Here is a 16,167-nt window from a genome sequence, read left to right as displayed (position 1 = left end):
GGTTTGGGATGGGCTTAAAAAGCACATTTGTGCAAGGTCTCGCCGGGTTTGGACATTGAGTGGTTAGTCTGATGGAGTGTGGTGATGATTCTGTAAGGTCTTTGTTAAAAAAATTAATTTTGACTGGCAGCAGGGCGAAATACACCATTGGCAGGACTTTCACTTATGCCACAGACATACCACAGTTAGATCCTGCCTCTATTCTTACACATTCTCCGTTACAGCTAAAATCCATTATTAGGCAAGCAACTTGGTCTACAATCCTTTGCCTGGATTAGAAGGCCTGTGCACAGAGGCAGGGCTTCCAATCTGTAACAGATACTATACTATTGAAGGAAATACAGCCCTATCTTAGCTGGAACCTGCCACATGAGATCAGATGATTCTGTCTCCTCTTGCGATAGGCTCTGCTCCCTCTTAATACATTACGGGCTAGATGTTATGGATCTTCAGCTACTTGTAATTTTTGTCAAAATGGCAATCAAGACCTGAATCATGTTGTTTTAATTTGCTCTTTCTGATGGATACAACTACCTGTGGATTCCTCACCTCATGAATACTCCCATGGCGCCAGCATTCGACGGAAATCTTCTTACTAGTCTCTGCACGTCGACGAGGACGTCACTGTCTCGCACGCGACGCCGTCTGACGTCATACAGGCAATAAGAGGTCCTCGACGACGTGCAGACGTCAGTTCCCTTTTTTCCGTGCATTCGAAACGGTTATCTTCGAGGGAGCAACTGTTACTCTTGCGGTTACAGTGTATATCTTCCTGCGTACTCTTTCTCTGTGGAAATAATGTCGCAGAGAAAGTCTGGATTTAAGCCTTGTCGTGAGTGTGGAGGCAAGATGTCGGTGACGGATCCTCATTCCGATTGCCTGTGGTGTTTGAGCTCCGACCACGACGTCTCGACTTGTGATTCATGTCAGCACATGAATCCGAAGGCCCTTGAACGCGAGGCGAAGCTGTTTATGGCCAAGTCAAAGGAGAAGCATCACAAGAAAAAGTCTTCTCCAAGACATCGGCGTCATCGAGACTCCCGGCGCCGTAGAGAATCTCGGCGTCATTCAAGGGAGGCTCGTTCCAGGTCTCCAGATCGGCGCCGGAGGACATGGGAGGTCAGCCCCACGGTGACGCCGCATCCTTCGACGCCGTTGCTCTCTCCGGCGTCTCCAACTTCGCCTGGACAGGCGTCGGTGATTGAGGTATTGGAGCCTCAAGTGTTTTCTCCGGCGCAGACGCCGAGGCCGGCGTCGGGGTCGCCTCCGAGTCAGGCACCCCAGTATCCGGCTTTTCCCACCCCTGGAGCCGATAGTTCCGCATTCTTGAATGCGATGTATGCCATCTTCCAACAGATGGCTCCAGGGGGTGCTCCGGCTGGGCCTTTGGCCTTTTCTTTGGGTGATCCTGCGCCTCTTCGGCCGGCACCCTTTATGCCCTTTCTCCCGTTTGGGAACGTGGGCTCGGCGCCAGTGTCGGCGCCGGTGGCCGCTCCGGTGGCTTCGGAGGGATTGGCCCCAGGGATTTCCATCCCGTCGACGTCGAGATTTCGGCCTGTGACTCCGGTGGGTCCATCCGTTTCAACTGCTCTTCAGTCGGCGCCGAAGTTACCTGTGGCGCCGGATGCGGCGTCGGTGGCTTCGGAAGATCGGCGCCGATCTCCGACTTCGGCGGAGGTATTGTCGACTCCGCGGATTGAGCAACGACTGCATTCAAGGAGGCGTGCTCTCCGGGTACTAGAGGAGCAGGAGTACCAACGAGCCCTAGAGGAAGGAGAGCTAGAGGACTCGGGTGATGGGCTGCGTGGACTGGAGTCGGCCAGTGGGCTGGACACTTCCCCTGAGTGGGACCTTTCGTCCCCGGGGGAATATACCGAGGAAGCTGCTTCCTTTCATACAGTGGTACGGAAGGCAGCTAGTTTTTTGGACCTGCCTTTGCCGGTGGTGGAGGCGAAACAAAACCTTTTGACAGAGGTGTTGCATCCGGCCTCAGCCGCGGCGGAGCCTCTATTACCTTTTAATGACGCTCTGCTGGATCCGGTTTTAGAGGTGTGGAAGAAGCCGGCATCTTCCCCAGCAGTTCACAGAGCCGTGGCCAGGAGGTATCGGACGGCTCCAACTGATCCTGGTTTCCTATCTAGGCACCCTACGCGGGAGAGCTTGGTTGTGCAGGCCTCCTGTTCGTCCAAGTCAGCGCCTGGTTCTTTTCCGACGGTGCCGGGGGACAGAGATTCAAAAAAGCTGGAGGCGCAGTCGAAGAAGATTTTTTCGTCCTGCAGTCTGGCTTTAAAAGCCACCAATGCAACCTGTATCCTGGGGAGGTATATTCATGCTCTGATGGATGACATCTCCTCTTCGTTTACAGAGCTTCCCCAGGGTCTTTTGGATCTTGTCTCTGATGCCCAGGCTGCTGCGACCCAAATTATCCAGACGGGACTGGATACCACCGACTCGGTAGCCAGAGCAATGGGCACAACTGTGGTGGAAAGGAGACAGGCCTGGCTCCGTAACTCGGGCTTTTCGGCAGATGTTCAGTCCACATTGTTGGATCTCCCGTTTGATGGGGACAAACTGTTTGGGGCTAAGGCTGATTCGGCCTTGGAACGGTTTAAGGAGAGCAGGGCCACGGCTAAGTCGCTGGGACTCCAAGCTCCTTCTTCCACGGCCTCTTCCAGATTCTTCAGGAGGTTTCGTGGATTTGGGCGTGGCTCTTCCTCCTCTTCCTTTCGGGGAAGATATCAGCAACCTGCCTCTTCCCATCCCTATAGATCTTTTAGGGGGAGGGGTAGGGTCCGCACCAGGGGAGCTTCTCAGCAGCACTCTGCCTCTTCCTCATCCTCTGGCGGGGTGCAGCAGGGGAAGCAGCCTTAGGCTTCCACCATTTCCCACTCACTCCTCTCCTGTAGGGGGAGATTACAGCATTTTCTCACCAAATGGGAGACTGTTACGTCGGACACTTGGGTTCTCAGTGTTGTGGGAAAAGGCTACACCCTTCCCTTTCGGGAGTTTCCGCCCCTCATCCCGCCCCGCCCTTCGTATTGTTCACAAGAACACCTCCTGTTGCTAGAACAGGAGGTAGAAGTCCTCCTTTTAAAGGGCGCGGTGGAGTTGGTCCCGGAGCAGGAAAGGGGTCAAGGAGTTTACTCAAGGTATTTCCTGATTCCCAAGAAGGATGGTCGTTTGAGACCAATTCTGGACCTGAGGATCTTGAATTGGTTCCTCAAGCAGGAAAAGTTCAAGATGCTGACCCTAGCACAGGTGCTTTTGGCGTTGAACATGGAAGACTGGATGGTGTCTGTCGACTTGCAGGATGCTTACTTTCATATCCCGATACTCAAGTCACACAGGAAGTATCTCCGGTTTGTGGTGGGATCGCAACACTACCAGTTTGCGGTCCTTCCGTTTGGTCTTACTTCAGCACCTCGAGTCTTCACGAAGGTGATGTCGGTGGTTGCGGCAGAGCTCAGAAGGAAGGGGATAGCAGTATTCCCTTACTTGGACGATTGGTTAATCAAAGCCAAGTCCCCGGAGCTTGTGTTGCGTCATCTGCAGTCAACAACCCAGTTGTTGTTCGACCTGGGCTTTTCGGTGAACGAGCCCAAATCTCACCTAGAGCCCTCTCAGCGCCTCCTGTTCATAGGGGCAGTACTGGATACAACATTGGGTCGGGCCTTTCCTCCGCCTCAGCGGATTCAAGATATTCAGGATTTGGTTCCAATGTTTCGAAATGGAGCGGTAGTTCCAGTCCTCAAGGTCCTTCGTCTGCTCGGTCTTTTTGCCTCCTGCATTCTGTTGGTCACGCATGCTCGCTGGCACATGAGGGCTCTTCAGTGGTGCCTCCGAAGGCAGTGGTCTCAACACAAAGGGGATCTAGAGGGTACTGTCAAGATCTCCAGAGATGCTGCTGTGGATTTGAAGTGGTGGATTGCAAGCAACAATCTTTCACAAGGAAAGCCGTTCCAGCAGTCGCCACCAGTGGCCACAGTCATAACGGATGCTTCCACTCTAGGGTGGGGAGCTCATCTGGGGGATCTGGAGATCAAAGGTCTTTGGTCTCCAGAGGAACAGATTTTTCACATCAATCTGTTAGAGTTACGGGCTGTACTTCTGGCTCTCAAGGCCTTCCTCCCTTCCCTTCGTGGTCAGTCGGTACAGGTCCTAACGGACAATACTACCACGATGTGGTACATAAACAAGCAGGGAGGAGTGGGGTCGTACCTTCTCTGCAGAGAAGCTCTTCGACTATGGTCCTGGGCAAAGGACCATCGGATTTGCTTGATAGCAAACCATCTGGCCGGAGTTTTGAACGTGCGTGCGGACAGTCTCAGTCGCCACTTCTCGGCAGACCACGAGTGGCGTCTCCATCCAGATCAAGTCCGTTTAATCTTCCAGAAGTGGGGGTTTCCTCGGGTAGATCTGTTCGCCACTCGAGAGAACGCGCATTGTCCGTTGTTCTGCAGCCTTCAGTATCCGATGCAGGAAGCGTTGGGGGACGCGTTTCAAATGACCTGGTGCGGCCAGTTGCTTTACGCGTTTCCTCCCATACCCTTGATTCCTCGAGTATTGAGGAAGATTCGCCAAGACCGGGCTCTAGTAATCTTAATAGCTCCGGATTGGCCAAGGAGGGTGTGGTACTCCGACCTTCTCCAACTCTCAACGTGCCCGCCGCTCCGTCTCCCTTTCAGGGCAGACCTCCTCTCACAGTCGCAGGGGCAGGTTCTACACCCCAACCTCCAGAGTCTGCACCTACATGCCTGGAGATTGAACGGGGCAACCTGAGTTCCTTCTCTCTCCCGCCTGAGGTAGTGGATGTTATATTAGCGGCCAGGCGACACTCCACTAAATCTATCTACGCTAATAGGTGATCTAAATTTGTTGCGTGGTGTGGAGAGAGGCAGATTGATCCCTTACATGCTCATCTATCGGACGTTTTGTCTTTTGCTCTATCTCTGGCGCAAAAAGGTTGTGCAGTGGCTACCATTAAAGGTTATTTATCGGCCTTGTCAGCCTTCATATGTCTTCCAGACCAACCATCTTTATTTAAATCCCCTATTGTTATCAGATTCTTGAAAGGTCTTCTAAATCAATATCCTCCAAAGCCATTCGTTATGCCGCAATGGGATTTGTCCTTAGTCCTGACTTTCCTTATGGGGTCCCCTTTTGAACCTATGCATTCTTGCCCCTTGAGGTATTTGGTTTTAAAAACAGTCTTCCTGATAGCTATAACATCAGCAAGGAGAGTGAGTGAGTTGCAGGCCTTACCAGTAAAACCCCCTTATACAACTTTTTATGGGGATAAGGTGGTGTTGAGGACCAAGGCTGCTTTCCTCCCGAAGGTTGTTTCACCCTTCCATTTGGCTCAGGCAATTACTTTGTCCACGTTCTATCCTCCGCCTCATCCTTCCAAAGAGGAAGAAAGACTGCACCGTCTGGACCCAAAGAGAGCGTTGAGCTTCTTTATCGATAGAACAAGGGATTTCAGGCTGGAGGATCAGCTGTTTATTGGATACGTGGGCAAGAGGAGAGGAAAGGCAGTCCACAAGAGAACACTATCCAGGTGGGTTGTTCTTTGCATTAAAATATGTTACTCTTTGGCAAAGAAGGATCCTCCTGAGGGCATTAGAGCTCATTCCACCAGAGCTAAGTCGGCCACTTCGGCCTTAGCCAGAGGTGTTCCTGTGGTCGACATCTGCAAGGCCGCAACTTGGTCGTCCCTTCACACTTTTGCAAAACATTACTGTTTGGATTCTGAGGTTAGAAGGGACGGCCATTTTGCACGGTCAGTGCTGCAGGATTTCTTGGTTTGACCATTTAGGCACCCACCGCCGGGCGTGGTACTGCTTTGGGACTCTATTCATGAGGTGAGGAATCCACAGGTAGTTGTATCCATCAGAAGAACGAGTTACTTACCTTCGGTAACGATTTTTCTGGTGGATACATTAGCTACCTGTGGATTCCTCACGGTCCCACCCGCCTCCCCGTTGCCTTTATGGTCTTGCCAAGTAATCCTTGAGTGCGCTCCTCTTGGTCTTTGAGGGTGCAATAGATGTATATATAATATATTTATATATATATATATGTGTATATGTGTATATATCTTTATGTATATACTTGGTGTGTGTATATATTTTAAAAGAGAGAGTTTTATATATATATATATATATATATATATATATATATATATATATGTACATAAAAAGATTTACAGTTATTCATACAATGTGGTGTATTTTACAATATAATGGATGTTGCCTTGCTCTTTCATTGCATTGCCTGGTTGTTCTCATGCACGTAAAAAATGATTGGTACTGACGTCTGCACGTCGTCGAGGACCTCTTATTGCCTGTATGACGTCAGACGGCGTCGCGTGCGAGACAGTGACGTCCTCGTCGACGTGCAGAGACTAGTAAGAAGATTTCCGTCGAATGCTGGCGCCATGGGAGTATTCATGAGGTGAGGAATCCACAGGTAGCTAATGTATCCACCAGAAAAGTCGTTACCGAAGGTAAGTAACTCGTTCTTCTTGCTGTTATATCATCGTTGATCGTTACGTCCTATCTGTCTTCAACTTTCCTTATGTACTGCATCAGAAGTATTGCAGGCCTTTTCGGCCCTCCCAAATGAAATGTTTTACTACAGATTTTTAACTTTTTAAAATGTTCTTTAAATTTGTATTAATTTAATTATCAAACTACTTTTTAAGAAATGTGGAATATAATCTGCTCATGAAGACTTTTAGGTTATTTATTTTATGGTCTTCCTTCTGCATGTTTGCTTTATGTGCTCCTCCAAGGAGTTCCGTATCATAAATAAAAATAAACTTGAAACCTTTTACTCTAAAGTAAAAAATTTACAAGGCAGGTCAGCTTCTCACACTGTCTGCAGAGCACATAGTGACCCATGGATTGTGCTCTGTTACTGACAAGGCCCTGAAATGTTTTCTGGTGGTCGAGTAAATAGGTGCTCAATGCGCCGTGCATGATTCATAGAATATGTTCTTTGCAGCGTGATCTGTGTGGAAAGTATTCTCTTGTCCTACTATGTTACTGTGTAAAGTTGATTTCAATTCTAAGTCCTGTATTTTTAAATTGATTCTCTTAATTTCTTATACTGGATATTAAAAATTACTTGACCGTTTGTAGAAGTATAGGGTGCTCACCCATCCATCCAGAAGGTCACTGACACGGAGGCCCTATATAAAACATTTCTGCGCCAAATGTACCTTAAACATTTTTGGAAAAATACCTAAGCTACTGGTTATAAATCCTGAGCAGAATTTATGAGTATACCATCCATGGGATATCAAGAAAAGATGGTATCCTCATTCTGCTAAATCTGTTACAATACTTACAATGCTCTGACGCTCAGAACATTTTAAACCATTTTCAGGGATCCCATACCAAACCTCTGGTGGCACTTCGGTCCTGCAGTTATAACATGCCAGCACTTGACTTTAGCCAGATCTGCGCCACTCAGAAAGGGACTATGGTCAGACTTCGTGAGAGGTAGGATAATTGTAGTTGCTGATGACTCCTCCTGGTGCCTCTTATGCACATTTAGTAACAGTCAAAAGAAGTCACTCATGTAGTATCCAAAAGGGGTTGGGCCGTTAATCAAAAGTTGGCACCTTTCTTTAGCCTCCTTCTCAGTTGTATTTTACCAAAGTGAAGTAAACCTTCTATGAATCACTCCCTTATACACTTGCCTTGCTGTGCAAGTACTGAAGTAGCACCCTATAGTTTGAAGGTCTCTGACAGATCTAGGTTGGCTAGGTCTAGACTCTGTCACCCTCCCCTGCGTTTTATAAGACTGTCACTTATATAGGGGGATCTGCAAAGCCTACTAGAAAACCAGGGTTATTACTTGGTGCTTTTGGCATCTGTGTGGTGGGTATTCTTGTGTTCTGGGCCCAGATGCTGGTTGGGCCCGGTGCAGGCTGTGCAGGCCGCATGCAGCGCAACAATAAATGGGAGGCACAGCCTTGCTTGTTTGTTTATGCCCGCAGTCACATGACTGTGGGTGCAACCAAACTGTTAAGCTGGTTCCAGAGTGTGAACTGCAAACACCCCTTTGTCTACTATCTACTGACTCTTCAGGCGTCTTCCGTGCCTGTCTGAGCAGGAACCGCTCATAGTCTGGATTGGCCAGGGGTGCAAAATGAGCTGTGAGAGCTGTCTTGATTGTGGCATAGGTGTGCAGAGGGCTGGCTTCGCACTCCTTTTTAGATAGTTTGTGGATAGTGGTGCCACTGAGGTGAAGGAACCTCGGCCGTCTCTTGTCCACCTCGACTCTGACTGCTGCAAAATGTGTCGAGGCAGTCCACCCACATTGCCCACTTGGCCTGGGAAGACAATGCCCCAGACATGAACGTTTTGTTGGTGGGTATGGATGACATGAGCTTGTGTTAAATGCTTGTCGTAGTGCTGTCGGTGTCAAAAGGTAAACAGAGACAGATGGGGAATGGCGGTGGTGCCTTACCAGCCTGTTACTTTCCTTAGCTGCGCCTGGTGGTAGCATGGACAAAGGGGGGGGGGGCTCCAATGGTGACCTTGTCAGCTACCTTACGCTAGAAGTGTGTGCCATAGCCTGGGAAGTTTAATGGGGTGCAGGCAGAGCCCTTTCCTCTTTCGTGCGAGGTGCCAGCAGGGCCTCTACATTGTACACCCTCTTCAGGCAATGGCAGTTGGCAGACTGATGGCCTTAAGATATTTTTTGGGGCTCCAGTAGGGTAGCAGCGTATGCCTGGGCCACTCCCTAGGCCCCAAAAGAGTCCAAAAAGTGTGCTCGCTGAGCATGTAAAGCAAACGAGGTTTGAGGCAATGCAAACGGCGGGTCGGTGCTGCAGGGCTGCGGTCTGTGCAACTTACGGAGATCGGATGTGGCCCATGATCGGAGTTGCGCTGGAGAGTTTCGAGCTGTCTCTCAGTGCTAGGGATGCCGATGAGTATGGTAACCCAGATATGACTGAGTGCTGTGCGGAGGGCGGCGGGTCCCGTCCTCTTCGCCAGTTGTTGTGGTCGGAGCCCGGTGCAGGGTGCGCAGGCCGCAAGCTGAGCAACAAATAATGGGAGGCACGCACTTATTTTCCGATTTGTTGCGGGAACTGCCTCTGTGCAGCACCACCTGTTTGTTTATGGCCGCGGTCACATGACCGGGTACACCCAAACTGTTAAGCTCTGGCTGGGTGTAAATTGCAAACACCCCCTTCACGGCAGGCCACATTACAGGTTCGACAGTATGGGGGTCATTCTGACCCTGGCGGCCGGTGACCGCCAGGGTCACCGACCACGGGAATACCGCCAACAGGCTGGCGGTGCTCCCGAGGGCATTCTGACCGCGGCGGTTCAGCCACGGTCAGAAAGGGTAAACCGGCGGTCTCCCGCCGGTTTACCACTGCCCTACAGAATCCTCCATGGCTGCGGAGCGTGCTCCGCAGCCATGGGGATTCTGACACCCCCTACCGCCATCCTGTTCCTGGCGGGTCTCCCGCCAGGAACAGGATGGCGGTAGGGGGTGCCGCAGGGGCCCCCGTAAGAGGGCCCCGCAAAGTATTTCAGTGTCTGCAAAGCAGACACTGAAATACGCGACGGGTGCAACTGCACCCGTCGCACCCCTGCAACTACGCCGGCTCAATTCTGAGCCGGCGTCCTCGTTGCAGGGGCATTTCCTCTGGGCCGGCGGGCGCTCTTCTGAAGAGCGCCCGCCGGCCCAGAGGAAATGTCTGAATGGCTGCCGCGGTCTTCTGACCGCGGTGCGGTCATTTGGCGGCGGTACCTTGGCGGACGGCCTCCGCCGTCCGCCAAGGTCATAATCAGGGCCTATGTCTTGAAGATTACTGTTCATTTGTTATTCTTAGGTGTCTACATTTTAACAGAGACTTTTAGTGTTGGAACTTTCCTATCTAACTAGGACTGGCTAACCCACGTATCATAGAGCTGTTCGCTGGCTACCTGGGTGGTGGTACATGCATAAGACATAGATTTAAGAACTGACATTTCTCGGTTTCTGTAGCCTCTATTGGTGAATACTAGTGACCTGAATAAGCTTATATTAGAAAGATAGTATAGGTAGGCTTTCAAGATCACTTTAATTTGATAATGTGAATTTTCTATTCTCATTTTCTTATCCATAGAAAATTTAATTTAAATAAACCATTTTTTTATTTCCTAGGCTCGTCCTCTGTAGACGTGGTTTGAACTCGTGTGATGACACAGGAGTTTCACTGCAAGAAAGGTGAGATGTAGTTGCCTATATATGCCTATAACAACCTAGGGTTACAGCGCATGGAAAATGTTTATGTATAGTGTGTTGTGTGCAAGGAACTCTTCTGAAATTTGTACTAATTTGAATCTACTTTGGGGAGAGAGCAGCCAGTACATACAGGGAGTTATTTGAAAAGATTGGTGGTTCTGGTTTTAAATAGTTGCTGAAACCGGGAGAGATGCAGACTTTGGTGCAGTTTGATTCAGTGAAAAACATTAGGTCATGAAACACACACTAGGTTATGGAGGGGAATGAGTGAGCCAAGTCCTGGAGCAGCATACTATCTGCAGAGAGGAAGAGATAGAGTGGCATAGCAGCAAAATGTGTTTGTAATGCCTTCGGAGAAGCGGAAGAGTCGTGTTATATTACCTTAGTCTTTGATAGAGTTTTTTCTTGGACTAAAAGTACATTCTGCTCACTACGTTGCTAGCAGCCTCAAGCCTAGAAGAAAGTGGAAGATCTCTTGAGCTGTTGGCCAGTAAGTCTCCGCTCAGCTGCACCTGCATCCACAGCTTTAATTAATGAAGGAATGTCTTGCGTAGGCTGAGAAGGACCAGGACCAGGTCTGATTTATGGGGTACTCAACTTTGTAAATCAATTTCATGTAAGTTAATTAAATATACGGTCAAATTGTTTGGAGAGCCTGACATGTTGGCACTTCGAGAGCTGTTCTGGAGACCACTAGAATAGTTTAACTGTAGCCCTTAGAGAAGCCATCTTCAACACACTGAAATAATTTTAAGGTTGAACTTTATTCACAGCAGTGCTACACACACCCAAAAGATGCAGGTGCAAATAGAGACTCCGAATGAGGTGGAGAAAGGACATAAGATCTCAGGCAAATACCAAGATGAGAATAACCTCAAATCAGAGGACCTCACTTACATCTAGGCTGAACAGATGTGGGTGAATGCTTCTGATGTTATCTTATTCCCTGATATGCTTTTTGTAACAGGCTTCTTAGGTTACAAAAAGGAAGAAAAGAAAACAAGTAAGATAGGTAAACAGCGCATATCAAGTGATTCAGTCAGTCTTTTTCATCATACCATAAAAATACTACAACACTACAAATAATGCCAAATTATAGCATCTTTTTCGTGATCACAAAAATTTCCCAGTAAAGCATTTTCCCATGAGGAACTCTGAGACCTCATGGAGGTTTTTGCTTAAAATATTGGATACATTTTTGTTCCCTACCCAAAGAGCGAGGTAATTTACCATCAATGTTTCATCTAGTTTTATTTCTGCATGTGCAGCAAGAGACTGTATGCATGCACATTTCTCTCATCCTTGTGCAAAACGGTATTACAGCCTATGGCACTGTGTCTATAACCTATTCCTTTTAGACTGGGCTTGGTTTGGAGTTAGGCACAAGAGAGGTATCCCTGAGCCATTGTTTTTCTTCTTTTTGCAAAATGATCCAATTTTAAAATATTTTTAACCAAATGTGTTATAAAAAAAGGATATCTCCTAGACAAGTAGCTAGACACATGTTAAGAGTATAGAATTTTAAATGGACTTCCTCCAACACAAACATTTGTAAGCTCCCCACCGCACAAAAGCAATTAGACCCTTGTGAGTTGCCCAGTAAGTGGTCTAGATTTTCCCTATCCCCAGTTTTCCCAATATCGGGGCTACCGAAATTCTGGGAGTAGTGACTAACTGGCCCATTATATAGCGTGCCAAGAGATTCCTGGGGAGTGAATGATGCTCTGAGCCATTAATAAGTAAACAATCACCTCTAGGCACTTGTGTCCGAGGCTTTTAAAAATACAATCATATTTTCACATGATGTTTGTTGGATGATTTAGATACCAACTATTGTCAAGACTCGACACATGCACTCCAAGGCAGAAGCACTGTTACTTAATAGCTCCCCAGATAAACTCCCAAAATTAAAGGCAAATTATAACAACCAAAAGGATACATGAGGATCTATTATTCAGATCAATTAGTGGACACAAAGCACCATTTGGAAATCTCCCCCCCCCCCCCTTTCTCTGGTTGGCAGCATTTGGAAATCTCCCCCCCTTTCTCTGGTTGGCAGAACAACTTTGATCAAAATGTCTGTTCTTACACTTTTTTAACATCCATTTTGTGTAAATTTAACCTAATATTTTTTTCGAACTTGGCACATAGCCTTGTACCCATAAAAAGCTGTGAGTTAAAATACAAATTTTGCAGTTATCAAAAATGGTAGGTGGATTAGGAATGCCCAATTTTAGTCCATATTATACAGCTTCACAAGTCTTACAGATATTGCCTTTTGCTTGGCTTACACCTAAATAGGACGATTGCATAATTTCAGCGATGCTAAAATGGTGTGCAATAAATAGCTTATTCTGTGCAATAAAAGAGTCCATTGTACCTGAAAAGGTTTTGATCCAAGTCCTTGCAATATTTATGAGCCTGCAGGCAGCATTTCTTCCTTCAATGCAAGATCCCCATAATACACAGCGAAACACCTCTCTAGAATTGTAAACATCTTTCTACTTGTCTTATCAGATGGTTTAATAATAAAAAGGCATTAATTAAGAATTACTAAAATAGGTGAATTTGTAACAGCTCCTCAGGTACAAATGTTTTCCAAATTATGCCCCATGGATACATCTCACACATCTTTTTACAGTTTTTCTTTTATACAGATCTATTCCATTTTAAATAAATTGTTGATATGTGAAGTGACCTTGTCAGAAAAGTTTTCTCCCCTGTGTATCAGTATGCCTCTGTCCGATTTTGGTGCTTAGAATTAAAAAAGGAGGACAGCTTGGCAATAACAGGCATTTGTTCCAAATGGGAGAATCAGACTGGTAGTATATTGTTAGATCACAAAGGTTGGCTAATTGTTTTTTAAAAGCTGGGGTAGACTTCTCTGCATAGGGCTAATTTTCGTTGGATGGCTTTCTAAAATGGTTGGGTGCAAATGCTTTGGTCATATGCAGCGTTGTTCGGCTTTTGGACAGAGACCTTTTGGGTGTTCAGGTTCAGATTCTGTGGAACTATCATTCCTTCACCTATCACTGCATTGTTAGGTTTGATACCCTTAGCCCACGCTACGCTAGTTAATAAGAATTACAGGATTGGCACCTGGTTGAATTACCAAAAGTCTTATATTATAAAAAACAATATTTTATTTTGCATTGTTATCTTTATAGCCTTTTAGAATTATTATATTTCACGTAGCATGGTCACTTTAATGTCATTAGGAAGATGATAATCTGTTTTCAATACAGAATTGGGGCCCAGGTTGGGTTACAAAGGGTTTTATAAATACATCACAATGTTGTTTTATCCACTGTTATCTGTATAATATTTACTAATGTTTAGAATTCTGTATTGTCATTTTACCTTTTGTATCTTTGACCATCATTCCGTTCCTCCCCGAGGCTAACTGAGAAGTTTAACTACGCACCTAGTGCTGCCACTTTCTTACTCAGTTTATATGTATATGTATCAATTGTAGAGTGTCTTTTTAACTTATTAAAAAAGATACAATTTAAAAATTGGGTAAAAAAAGCTTGGAGAGATGTTCTCAGAAATAAAAGCTTAGCATAGCTGAGCAAATGTGTGGATCAAAGAACCATGAGTCTCCAATACGTAAAGGTTTTGAGGAAAGTAAATATTAAGGACCAGACCTGCAACAATTATTGCTTTTACTCCACTCCAAAATATAATGCACTCTTTTCAGATCAATGTGTAGCCTCTGGCTTGGGAAAGTATACAGTTGAAAAGATTCAGATTGCAAATTAATCCACGACTAATACAAAGACCATACCAGTCTGGATCAAAATTAATCCCCCCATTAGCTATCCTAGCAGATACCTAATGGTTGCACCTTGAACCTACTTCCATCTAGTCCAGTCACCTTCTACTATCTCAAGTTGTGCCACATGTACCCTCTTCTGTTATAGTTCCATTTAAATTAATTTCACTTCTTTCTTTCTTTTGGAACGTTTTTATTGTTACTTTTAAAGATCCTCACTTCCCTAGCCTGCTGCCATTTGTTTAAGATTTTATGTATTTTCAGGGGTTTGGAATTCCTATCACCCAGTGATTCCGAAACCTTTTCAACTTGCAGCTCCCTTGACCAATTGCCCATTGTCCGCCCATTACAATACTAAGTGAGGCAGCACATTTTTTTTCACAACCATCCTTTGTATGTTGGTGAAGGTTACAATGGCTACCGGTTCTCATTATGCCACAGGTGACCAGATTATTTTTTACGTGAGCAAAGACTTTAAAGTACTCAATTTACCAACTTTGGAAGAAAGGAAAGCTAAGTTGGCCATGAGGGGACTCGAATGTGTAACCTATAGATCACCATATATATCAAGGGTGAGCACTACATTCAATAAACTATCGCACCTCTGATACTTTACCACTGCCTGACATTGTCATAAAACACACACAGTTGAGATTACATTAATGCATTTTGCTGTCTATTTGGAGGTTAAAAAATGCAATGAAGAAAGTGTTTGAACTATGATCAAAGATACAAATAAGGTTTTCATAGGTTGCTCAGTGATGCAGATATGAAATATAAAAGAAGCAAACGATAACAACTTTGTCTTGTTTGCATGTTTGACATTTGCGATGTTTTCAGCAATGTTTTCTTAAAACATATAAATACTTTCCACGACCTTAAATCACATTCTTAGAAAACCCTAAATCTTTCTCTTTGTGACTTAGTTTTCATTACTGACCTTTCATTGCCAAATGCATACAATTTAAGCTTGCTAACCTAGGCGTGTGCTCGTACTGGCATCTAGTGGCTATAGTAAGAACTGAAGTTTGTTTACACGATCTGCTAAATCCTCACTGCTGAACAAACCATAAGGTGTGCAGTAGTGATAGCTTTGCGATTGCGGCGCCCCTGGCTGGTTTTGAAGGCACACCAAGGTGCAGTGAGGCACAGTTTGGAAACTGCTATAGCCCATATTGTTTGAGGTTAAGGACAACATGTTTTCATATTTATTTTGTCCTTGGAGCAAGTAGGCCCAACCCCCTGCAGCACAAACAGTTTGGTTGCCAGCTTACAGTATCACATTATGAATCAGGAAAAGGCATTGTTTACAATTAAGGTAACATTTATGTTCATATGTTAATGCTGTTTGAACTTGTATTTATGGTTCATTAATGCAAAGCCTTTATTATTAGGGTGAGTGACCTTCAGAAATGTTGTAAGCTTGGACTTCACTATTGATAGTACTTCCAGTATAAAAATGTGTACACCGGTTTGCAAAGTTTAACAATATGAGGCTACATGTAATGTTCCTAGAATGCTCTCTGATTAGATGCAGATATTTGCAGATGCTTGAAAGCAAGCTTGAGGATTATTTGCTTTCAAAATCAAAAATGTGACTAGGGAAAAAAATGTTCTGTTAAACTCCTGGGAAATATTAGGTCCGTTGGAGCATTATTTTAATAAAATGTGTTGATGCATGCTAGTTTTTCCCAAAAATGTATTCCTAATGGAAAAATCAGTGTAACCAGTTACAACAAGGTTATGGGAAACATGAAAATAAACAAGCATTGGCAAAGCCAGTGGGTTTGAGACTGGTCGTCAGCCTTTTGGTTTTGTCAATGTGTGTCTTGTTTTGACATGGTTTTTGTAAAACATTATTGTTGGAGGGGGAGAGGTGCCGGGCCTTCCCTATTATAACACACACTGTCAAAAAGCACAAATATTTTGTTGATCTCAAAAAGCACACACTGCCACAGTAGTTCCTGGCATTGACTAAAACTACCTTGCGTGCCCATATGCTCCTTGTAAAAGAGCACAATACTGTCTCTCATAGTGAAGCCAGCCAATAGATAGAGATGGAGTGAGAGATAGAATTTTAATAAAAACAAAAGATCTTGGTTAAAGCCAGAACTAATTATGGGTCAAAATCTTAACGGAAG

At 45.6% G+C, this 16,167-nt stretch overlaps 1 protein-coding gene across 2 annotated transcripts in view; it reads left to right on the top strand.

Moving 5' to 3' along the window:
* Positions 1–16,167, top strand: part of RNF2 (ring finger protein 2) — a 131,467-nt gene that overhangs the window by 39,478 nt on the left and 75,822 nt on the right. For both annotated transcript variants that reach the window (XM_069231508.1, XM_069231509.1), the window contains exon 2: positions 10,171–10,233. In XM_069231508.1, coding sequence (XP_069087609.1) covers positions 10,206–10,233 — 28 coding nt within the window. In that variant the 5' untranslated portion in view covers positions 10,171–10,205. The remainder of the gene's footprint in view (positions 1–10,170; positions 10,234–16,167) is intronic.

The sequence above is a fragment of the Pleurodeles waltl genome, chromosome 4_2 (genome assembly GCF_031143425.1).
Source record: "Pleurodeles waltl isolate 20211129_DDA chromosome 4_2, aPleWal1.hap1.20221129, whole genome shotgun sequence".
Classification (NCBI taxonomy): domain Eukaryota; kingdom Metazoa; phylum Chordata; class Amphibia; order Caudata; family Salamandridae; genus Pleurodeles; species Pleurodeles waltl.
Note: the sequence above shows the minus strand (reverse complement) of the source record. Positions and strands in the feature narration are given on the sequence as shown.